General features: G+C 42.6%; 1 protein-coding gene across 4 annotated transcripts in view; it reads right to left on the minus strand.

Annotated features, from left to right (window-relative positions):
* The window catches only part of LOC106528668 (pleckstrin homology domain-containing family G member 3), a 52,895-nt gene that overhangs the window by 17,851 nt on the left and 24,333 nt on the right, over positions 1-10,711 (minus strand). The window contains exons 1-3 of one of the 4 annotated variants that reach the window (XM_014023892.1): positions 9,982-10,253; positions 3,277-3,333; positions 2,585-3,036 (exon numbers count right to left, since the gene is read on the minus strand). In XM_014023892.1, coding sequence (XP_013879346.1) covers positions 2,585-3,036; positions 3,277-3,333; positions 9,982-10,126 — 654 coding nt within the window. In that variant the 5' untranslated portion in view covers positions 10,127-10,253. Of the gene's footprint in view, positions 1-2,584; positions 3,037-3,276; positions 3,334-9,981; positions 10,254-10,711 lie in introns of those variants that run through there. The other 3 variants (XM_014023895.1, XM_014023894.1, XM_014023896.1) reach the window with 3 other exon arrangements.

A 10,711-nucleotide genomic window follows, 5' to 3' on the forward strand; every position in this document is an offset into this window, starting at 1 on the left:
CCTATAGGATGATTTAAAAAAACAATAAATAACATCAAACAGCCATCTTCCAACCTATTCTGCTGCTATAAGTTACTTTCCCTTCTCTCCTTTCCTCCTGCTTCGCAGCAGGAGATTTCATGCCCCCCCCGCGCGCGGGTGCGGTGCGAGTTGTAAGGATTTTCTGCAAAACTTATGGATTTTTAGGGCTCTTTATACAGGTAAACTACTTTTATTCCTGATTTAAACTAGCGATCATGAGCAGCTGTATGCTTTTATTTTTTTCTGTCAGGCTGTTGGAGCGCTCCTCCTCCTCTGTCCGAGGCTGGTGTGGGATGAAAATTCTCCACCTCAGACATTCAGAGATGTAACTGTCTGCGATACTGTGGTCACTTTCCATGTAGCATCAATCATGCTAATGCTAGCTGTCACGTTCTCTTGTCATGGCCACACCTCCGCTCTCTAACCCCCCTTCCCCTACCCACACCCCCTACCCTACCCACTTTGATGCATTTTTCAAATTTCGCCTTGGGGCGGAGTTATCTTTTCACAGGGGGGTAAGATACACTTTAATGTAATAGATATCTGCATCCATTGGGTGTTGTGTTTGGAATCATCAGCTTCGTTTTAAGGTGGTAAAACAAATTACTTGTATTTATTCCTTTCTACACACTTTGCAGATTGTTTTTTCTGCACTCCACCTGTTTAATCTGTGCTCGCTCCGACGGGGTGACAATTATAGTCGCGCTTTGGAGTGCGCGCGCATTCGGCCGTGCGTCGTCGCGCTATGACAGCAGGAGAAACGAGGTCCAGACTGATTTTTGTGCGTCCCACCTGAGCACCGACTTCACCTGAGCACTGACTTCACCTGCTCTGACAGTCGCCTCGCTGCGTGGAAATGAATGGAGAGCGAGCGACGCCGCCTCCCGTGTGTCGAGCCCTTCACACATGTCGCGGCGTGCGCTCCTCCCGCAGCAGGCCGTGTGGTCGGTCGGCATACCGGAGGATGCACCGTCACGTAAATATGTAAACAGTTCGGTGTTCATTTTCACACAGCTGAACCAGGTCCGGATAACTTTTTCCCCCTCTTCATTTTCGCGCTCAGCCACGCTTCCTCTGTTTTGACTGCAGCTGGTTAAGTCATCAAAAACAATTGTGTGGTTGGTCGGTAGACTACAGATCTCTATCATAGGACACATTTATATCGTTTCTACCGTATATCATTTATATTGCACATTCCTAACGTCAGGAAAACAAGACTGGAAAAGATGAGGGAAGAAATAAAACGTTTGTGAGCACAAATGATTTCTGTTCTGTTTGTCCAGCAGGGGGCAGGCTGAATCATCAAGACCAGGTTATGGTCTGGATTTTAGACTCAGATTAGATTAAAATAAGTTTTCTTTGTTTTAGGTTGCTGGTTCAGGTCTCTGGTCTTAGTTCAAGCCTCTGGTCTTAGTTCAGGTATATTTGCTGGGTTCAGGCCTCTGGTCCTAGCTCAGGTCCCTGGTCTTAGTTCAGGTTTCTGGTCTTAGTTCAGGTATATTTGTTGGGTTCAGGCATCTGGTCCTGGCTCAGGTCCCTGGTCTAAGTTCAGGTTTCTGGTCTTNGGTTCAGGCATCTGGTCCTGGCTCAGGTCCCTGGTCTAAGTTCAGGTTTCTGGTCTTAGTTCAGGTATATTTGTTGGGTTCAGGCATCTGGTCCTAGCTCAGGCCACTGGTCTTAGTTCAGGTCTCTGGTCCTAGTTCAGGTCTCTGGTCCTAGTTCAGGTATACGTATTTGTTGGGTTCAGGTTTCTGGTATTAGTTTAGATATTTTTGTTTAGTTCAGGCCTCTGGTCCTGGATCGGGTATCTGGTCCTGGTTCGGGTCTCTGATCTTGGTTTGGGTCTCTGGTCTAGGTCCTGGTTCTAGCCTTGGTTCAGGTCAATGGTCCTGGTTCTAGTCTCTGGTCCTAGTTCAGGTCTATAGTCTTGGTTCAGGTCTCTGATCTTGGCTCTAGTCTCTGGTCCCAGTCCAGGTCTATAGTCTTGGTTCAGGTCTCTGGTCTTGGTTCTCATCCTGGTTTAAATCTCTGGTCTTGGACCTGGTTCTGGGCTTGGTTCACATCTCTGGTCCTAGTTCAGGTCTATGGTCTTAGTTCAGGTCTCTGGTCTTGGATCTAGTCTCTGGTCCTAGTTCAGGTCTATAGTCTTGGTTCAGGTCTCTGGTCTTGGTTCAAGTCTCTGGTCCTAGTTAAGGTCTATAGTCTTGGTTCAGGTCTCTGGTCTTGGTTCTCATCCTGGTTTAGGTCTCTGGTCTTGGTCCTGGTTCAGGTCTATAGTCATGGTTCCAGTCCTGGTTCATGTCTATAGTCCTGGTTCTGGTCTCTAGTCTTGGTTTTGGTCTCTGTGGTTCTGACTCTTATATAACCAGATAATCCGTATTAAGCTGTTAATTATAGCTCCTGACGACAAACTGCTGCTGGGTTACAGCGACTGTCCTCTGTCCTCTGTCCCACCTTCTGTCTTTGTCAGGTGTGCTCTTCGTGTCCTGACCCAGAACCTGGGTCCACAGTCCTCAGCACCTGTTGCATAGTTCTGAGGGTACGGCGGCATCCTCTGACTCACCTCTACGATCATCCGCAGGTCTCTGACGTACATCCTCTCGGACTCGATGATCTCCATGATGACGCGGTCCAGGTAGGTCAGCTGGGGGTTGGGCGCCATGGTGGCGCTGATGAAGGGCTGCCGGCGACTGGAGGCCCGGTTTGGTGTGCCCCCTTTATTTAGGCCGTTCTTACTGTGAACGAAGCTACAACTCTTCGTCGAGGGCTGGGGGCTCGGCCCCTCGGGGTCAGCGGCGTCCTCTGCGGGGCTCAGGTTCTGGTTCGGGTCGACGTCGGAGGACCCAGCGGGGAGTTGAGGCGGCGCGGGGTAGTCGTCCCTGGAGGATCCGTAACCCGAGGACTGTGTGGAGATCAGGCTCACGGGGCGCCGGCCCGACGGCGGCGGGTCCGAGGCATCGGCGGATGGAGCGCGCTCATCGCTGCTGATGGAGGCGTTGGACAAACGAGGCGACTCTGATTGGAGGACAGAGAGATGATGTCATTAAACTAAACCCTCCACATTCAAGTCAACGAGCGATTCAGCTTCAAACAATCACTGCAACTCAATCAGTTTGATCAATAAAAATTAATGCCTCCTTGCATTCTGATTGGCTCGCTGGCATCGAACTAACTCTGATTAGATTCAGATTCACGTTCATGCGTTCACACGGCGACACCCCCAATCAAAGAGGGGGTTCAGGTCAGTAAACATACCCCAGTCCTCTGAGGCTTTAGACAAATATCTGAGCAGCAGAGACACTGAAAGTCCACCTGAGACACAAAATACACACAGTGACGGTTATGGAACAGATTTCATAACAGCAGCTGAAATATGATGAAATATATCATCACTTTTAAACATAAAATGAGCCGAAGTTCAGCTGCTTTGATGCTAAATGTTTTATTAATCTAAAAATGATTTACAGCCATTACCAGATTAAAATATTCTGTTTAACAAAAACATTTAATGAAAACCGAAGGTGCTAAAGTTCAGGTTTGGATCTTAAACACAGTGAGGAGTTTATGAGAACGAAGATTAAACTACAGAATTTGTACTTCCTGTGAAAATGTAGTGTGATCGCTAGGGTTGGGCATAATCGTATCGTCTGCAATTAATCGTCAGAAAAACATTAATCGATTAGTTTTTAGCACTTGACGATTAATATGATTAATGTCACCAGGCAGACTGACTGGATAGTTCCCCGGTCAGTCCGCTCGGTGCTCCTCTCCGCTTCAAATATGACGAACATTTAAACAAAAGTTCTGTAATTTATTTATCAACACAATTTACAATTTGATGTATAGCCTGAAGTCTGTAGTTTTGACACAGTTTGAAAAAGATTTTTACTAAGAGCAAATCTTTCCCACTAAATTGGTCGTGTGACTTGGACATTTGGGTGTCCACGGGATTAACTGTCATATTAATCGTTATCGGCTAAACACCACAATTAATCGTGATTAATTTTTTTGCCAATATCGCCCAACTCTAGTGATCACTTAATGCTGAAAGATTTTTGCTGAATTGCTAAAAAAAGCTAAAACTAGCCTACAAATAGCTTTAAAACATATCTGCAATAGCTGAAATTAGTGCAAAGAAACACAAAAAAAAGCCACATTACAAAATAATAACAAAGAGGTGAATTTAGCTCAGATTAGCTTAAAAGTAGCTAAAAACACAAAAATAGCTAGAATTAGCAGAAAGTATTTGGAAGTAGGACAAAAGCTTAAAACTGCAGAAACAAAAAAGTTTAAATTTACAGATGAAAAGGTCAAAAATGATAGCTAAAAAAGCAGAAAAACAAAGCTAAAATCAGCTAAATCGAGGCCAAAGGAAGCTGAAATAAGCACTAAGGAGTTAAAAAGGCAGAACTAGAACATAAAGGCAAAATGTTCAGTAAAGATTTATAAATATTTCAAAGGTTTGTCAGGATGTTAAAAACAGCTTTAGTCATGTTCAAAAAGCTAAATATCTCAAAAAGGATTTACTGCTGAAATACCAAAAGTCATAGCTGGAATGTTCTGAAGGAGCTGAACGTTTATGGTGGAAATTTATGAAAAAACACAAAAATTGCGGAACAATACATGTGCCGAAAAATGTACGGAAAAAAAAATCTAAATTGTGAGAATGATATATAAACATTCACACAATAAAGTAAAGGTGTTTAACTCCAGCTGCACACCTGTCAGCTGCACACCTGTCAGCTGCACACCTGTCAGGACGTCTGGACACGGAGGACAGGAAGGACTCAGGAACAGCATGAAGCAGAGAGGAGGAAGATGGGCATCACTGACCTCCGTGCTCTGAGTTATCTTCAGTTTGTTAATCAGGAGCAGAGGATTGTGGGTAACGTAGTGTTTAGAAAGGTCCAACAACAACAGTAAACGGTGAGAATTAAACTCTATAAGACGGCTGCAGCTCTCTTCTGTCATCGCAGACAGGTGTGTGGTACCGGAGCAGGTCACATGGTCTCAGGTGAGTCCACACCTTGTTTACTCAAAGCAAACAATCCTGTCTAAACTTTCCTCTCAGCTCACCTGTCCAGGTGAGAGTATATATTGTCATTTTGCCTGCAGGTCAGCACAACAAAAACAAGCAATAAACAATAAAACTATACAAACTATTCTTTAGAAATTCTCAACAACACGACAAATCAGGTGGTCAGAATCAGAACCACGATCCCCCAGAACCAGAACCAGAACCCAGAGTTTCTGTTCAACAACAAAGAGAAAAAGGTTGAATAAAAACAAACAGCTCGTATGTCAGTAGTTTGTCGCTCTGCAAACACAACAAACTCAAACACAGCAGAATTCAACCCTTCCATTCTGCTGTTGCTGAGCCAAACACCATTTTTATCATTTACACCATTTTTATCATTTACACCATTTTTATCATACCAGTGGTTCCCAAAGTTGGGGTCAGAACGGGGTCCTGAAACATCAAGGTGGGGTCCTGAAATTTTTTTTTTGAATTAATTACACTAAAAACTGACAATCAACAACATTTTTTTTGCCTTTGTTGATACACAATAATAAGATTAGTGTACTTAAAATGGACAAAAATAGCCTAATAAATATTGTTACTATGCTCTTGTTTATTTGACGTGAAAACACTGTTTATCATCTGGTAATCACTGGGGACACGGGTCTCTGCTGCTGGTATTTTGTGGGTCAAAAGCTGAAAAGTTTGGGAACCACTGATTTACACCATTCTGTTATTCTCATAAATCATTCCTGACTTCAAAGTTTTAAACTATTATTAATAATAGTAATAAAACTGCTTTAAAATTTCGAAGTTGTTCTCTGTGTTGAAAAGATTTTTTGCACATTAATGTTAAATTGTACAAAAAGATTTTATGGATATAAATGCAGAGTTTAGTTTAGGTGTACGTGTTTCTAGCCTGGCCCTTACCTTCCTATGCAGTTCCGCTCAATAGCCTATATGCCACGGTCATTAATGACGTATTTCCGGTAAAATGGTGGCCACGAAAAAGTCACAAAAGTTAAAGCATCTGTGATTTACTGATTTAAAACGTGAGTTCTGTTGTGTGTCGTTGTGTCCACTAATCAGCAGTATGATAGAGTTGTTAGTTTTTATCCATTTTCCTCTTGATGAGGAGGTGACAGCTGTGGATCATAGCATTACAGGTAACACTTATCTTTAAAAGCTCACGCCTGCGTTTGTAATCGGCATTTCTAACCTGAGGATATTCAAGAGCCAGCATCAGAAATGAGAAGACGGAGTTTACAAAAGGGAAATGTACATTTATCCCCTTTTACTGCCAAGACAAGAGGAAAGACCTCCTCACAGCTAGCAGGAAGCTAACACAGCAGCCGGTACAAAGGTGGTGTATGTGTGCACGTGTTTGTTTTATACAGAGTATGAAATGTTTTTAGGCCACTTTGTCATGAGTTTTATGCAAAAGTAAAAACTTGTTAGTGTATATTACAGCGTAGACAAAACCCGAGTGACGAGCGCGCCCCCTCCTCCTCCCGAGCACTGAGAGTAGCAGAACCTCTGCCTGATAATCATTACGTTTTCAGTTCACTAACATCGGGGAAAACGATCCAAACAATACAAGTAGCCCATCAATTTAAAGCCCAGACTCTGCCCTTTCCAACAATATAAGTGTCACAGCGCTACGTGAAAAATTCACAGAACAAGCAGCCACAGAATAGTGAAAAAGGCTAAATTCTGGAACCATAAACACGAACATCTTTCCTTTGTTTTTATGGCTTTAATCCACTTTGGAGTGATTTTTTTCCACTTGGCTGGACCTGTACTTCTCCTGTGTTAATGTTGGTACATGTAATATGCTAATTCTGTACTGTGGAGATCATTAGGAGTCGTTGTTGGGTGAAAAAATCTTTCGCTAACACTGTGTTGACCGTAAACCAGAAGTGGTCGGAGTGGCCCCAAGTGCTGGACCGGATGTCCGTGGTATATAGGCTATTCTAGTTTCCCTTCTTTCCCTTTTCCCTTCCCTTCCCTCTGTCTGGGATTTCTCCCACAGACAAGGATTTCTTCGGGAGCATTTCGTCCGGGCCAATCAGAGAACAGAATGTCAATTTTCTGCGCAGTGTCTGCTTGTAGTTTATTTTACCTGGGCCAATCAACAAACAAAAGGCTGAGTTTTGAACAATGTTGATTTTCTGCGCAGTGTCTGCTAGTTAGTTTAGCAAGTGAATGAAGCCAGTCCGTATTGATAAGGCTTCCAAATCAAAATAAATTTGTCTGACAAAGCAGCAGCTCTCATTTACTATCGTCTCGTTCGGCTCGGTACTTCTCTCCTCTCAGTAGGGTTGTTTACAGCGCACAAAATTTCCAGTTAGCTTCTTAGCTTAGCCTCCTTCACAGCGACATAGGTTGCAGCCAACCGATCCAATCATTTTAAACTTCAGCAGAGGCCACGCCTCCAACAAGAATCACTTTCTTTAGCCGAGGTTCCAGACCCTCGTACGAAGCAAAGTGAAGGACAAGGGTCTGGTTTTTACCAGGCTAACGTGTTTCTAGTGCTGTTGAAAAAGCAACGATTTTCAAAATATATTTTCATAAATAAGCATTAATTTTCTAACTAATAATCTTCCTAAATGCTAGTTAAACTCATAAATCTCACCAGCTGCCAGCTTTTAGCTGGTAAGTGTCAGAAATGTAAGGAAGAACTGAAACATGAACGCTACAGTTCTCTCTAGGGATGTCCCGATCAGATACTTGGTAACGGTGGCAGATTTGGTCATTTTTTTGAAAATCGTCTAGAATCGGATTTAGTCATGTGATCGGGCCGATCCGGTTTTCGCAACAGTTTTCAGGATCGTCATGCTTTACCACTGCTATTAAAAAGTTAAGACGCACACAAGTGTGCAACCATGTCCAGAGTGTGGGAACACTTTTCAATGGAAAACAATGCTGAAATTGTATCTTGCAAAACCTGCAAACTGGATGTTTCCCATGGTGGGAACAGCAGGGCTCGCTTTAATACTACCAACCTTGTCACTTTGGAAAGAAATAAAGAAATAAATTTTTCGGATCGTATCGGAAAGACTGATATTAAAAAAAATCGGATTGTATCGGGAGCCAAAACATCTGGATCGGGACATCCCTAGTCCTCTCACACATGGATTATTTAAAAAAAAGAGTAAACACTGAAACCAGTTTTTTAAATTAAGGTAACGGTGAAAGAGCAGAAAACCTTTTCTGGAGACTCTGTTTTTAGTTTGTTTTTTAAAGGGATCCCTGATTAGTTGTAACATTAGGCTTTATTTGATAAACATATATTTTAACTGTAAAATAAAGACTGTAAAAATACTGTAGGCTGTTTAGTTTTGTAAATTTTTTAAAATATATTTTAACACGGACGGAGCCATTTTATTTACACACAAAGCATTCTGGGTAAATGATGACGTGGATAGGTCCTCGGTGCGAGGCTGCTAGCGAACTATATCCACCCTGAAGGTTAATCTTGGACAATATCTGATGATCGACTCTTTTAAATGAAACCAGAGAGCGTTGACAGAGAGGAGAAGGTAGAAATGACTCAGCCTGGAACTGAAAATATGGATGGAGGACAACAGAGCTGCTTCATGGAAGAAGAATCTCAGCTTAGCCTGTTAGCTTTAGTGCAGACACTAAAGTCTTATATGTATTAGCTCGGTGCTAGCGTGACAAACAAGCTAAACTGAGGTCCTCCATCCATATCTTCAGTTGCAGCCTGAGTCATTTTTGTGATCCCCTCTCTGTCATGTGGATGGAGGACCTCAATGACGAGAGGAGAATGTGTAGCGCTGAGCTAGTACATATATATGGTGATAGCATCGGGGCTAATGCTAAAGCTAACAGGCTAAGCTGAGGTTCTTCTTCCATGAAGCAGCTCTGTTGTCCTCCATCCATATTTTCAGTTCCAGGCTGAGTCATTTCTACCTTCTCCTCTCTGTCAACGCTCTCTGGTTTCATTTAAAAGAGTCGATCATCAGATATTGTCCAAGATTAACCTTCAGGGTGGATATAGCTCGCTAGCAGCCTCGCACCGAGGACCTATCCATGTCATCATTTACCCAGAATGCTTTGCGTGTAAACAAAATGGCCCCGTCCGTGTAATATATTTTTAAAGTTTTAGTTTAAAAATGATAAAAAACTAAATATCCTACAGTATTTTTACAGTCTTTATTTTACATTTAAAATATATGTTTATAAAATAAAGTCTAATGTTACAACTAATCATGGATCCCTTTAATGTTTACAGCTGATCTGTGTAGTAAAATCCATGAAACTCCTGAATTACAGCTTTTACTGAAACTCTGAGATCTACAAAAAAAAAAAGAAAACAAGAAGAAGAATGCAGTTTTTGGGTTTTAGATGAACAAAGTCCAGTTTTAGGATCAGAAGTCTGGGACTTCAGAGATCATGAAGTGTTCTCAGGAACATCTCCAGATGTTCTCCTGCTGGCGTCAGAACGATCAGACTGAAAATCTGACTGAGCAGGAAGAGGAGCAGTGTGTGTTTGAATGAAAACAACTTTAAAGAAACACTCTGCTGTCCGTTAGCAGCCTGGCTTCCTGCCAGTCGACGAGGCGTTCACTGACCCGGCAGGAAGGAGAGGGGCGGGGTGTTTATGGGGCTGATAAGCGATCCGGTGAACCAGTCAGAGCTCAGAGTTTATATTTAAACACCTGGACCCCTCGGGGCTGACCGTTAGAGTCAACACTTCAGAAAACTCACATCCAGACACCAGAAACCAGCAGAGTCTGAAGAGCCGGGCTCAGAAAGTCTGTTTAGATCAGAGTTTCTGTCACGTTCAGGTGTCTGATCAGCTCCAGAGACTAAAAACCTTCAGTTAACTTGTTGTTTCAAGCTTCAACCGTCCACTTTGTTTTACTGTTTTATTTTAAAAATCAGCTAAAACCTTAAAACCTGCAGTGACTCACCAAACCAGCGGCGCAGAAACACCCGTCTGAGCCGCCGCTCGTCCACTCTGCTCCTGAAGGAGATCCTCACCTCCTCCTCTGAACACGAGCACCTGACCACAGCAACACCTCCTCCTGCCAGGCTGTGCCTCCTCTGGTACCCCATCAACTCCCCCAAAACGTCTCGTTCAAAGGCTTCAAAGACAAGAGTCCCTGTTCTCCTGCGGCTTCACAGACACCTGAACACACCACATGTTCAGAGATTCAGCCGCAGAGATGAAGGTTCAGATCAGACTGAGGAAGAGGAGGAGGGGTCAGGACAGGAGGGAGAGGAGGGAAAGAGGAAGTGGTCCTGGTTAAAGAATAAACCAGAGGAGCTCGGATTTAAAGGAGCTTCAGATGGAGCTGCAGAAACATCATCAGAGGAGGAGGAGCTTCCTCAGAGACTTCATAGACTTGAAGTGGAGCTGTTTGTTTGTTTGTGTGTTTGTATATATGTTTATAAGTTTGTTTGTTTGTAAGTTTGTCTGTAAGTTTGTTTGTAAGTTTGTATGCATGTATGTATGCTTGTTTAAAAGTTTGTTTGTGTTTGTTTGTTTGTATAAATGTTTATAAGTTTTGTATGTTTGTAAGTTTGTTTGTTTGTATGTATATATATTTGTTTAAAAGTTTGTTTGTGTTTGTTTGTTTGTATAAATGTTTATAAGTTTTGTATGTTTGTAAGTTTGTTTGTTTGTATGTATATATATTT

This window comes from Austrofundulus limnaeus, unplaced genomic scaffold (genome assembly GCF_001266775.1).
Source record: "Austrofundulus limnaeus strain Quisiro unplaced genomic scaffold, Austrofundulus_limnaeus-1.0 Scaffold394, whole genome shotgun sequence".
Classification (NCBI taxonomy): domain Eukaryota; kingdom Metazoa; phylum Chordata; class Actinopteri; order Cyprinodontiformes; family Rivulidae; genus Austrofundulus; species Austrofundulus limnaeus.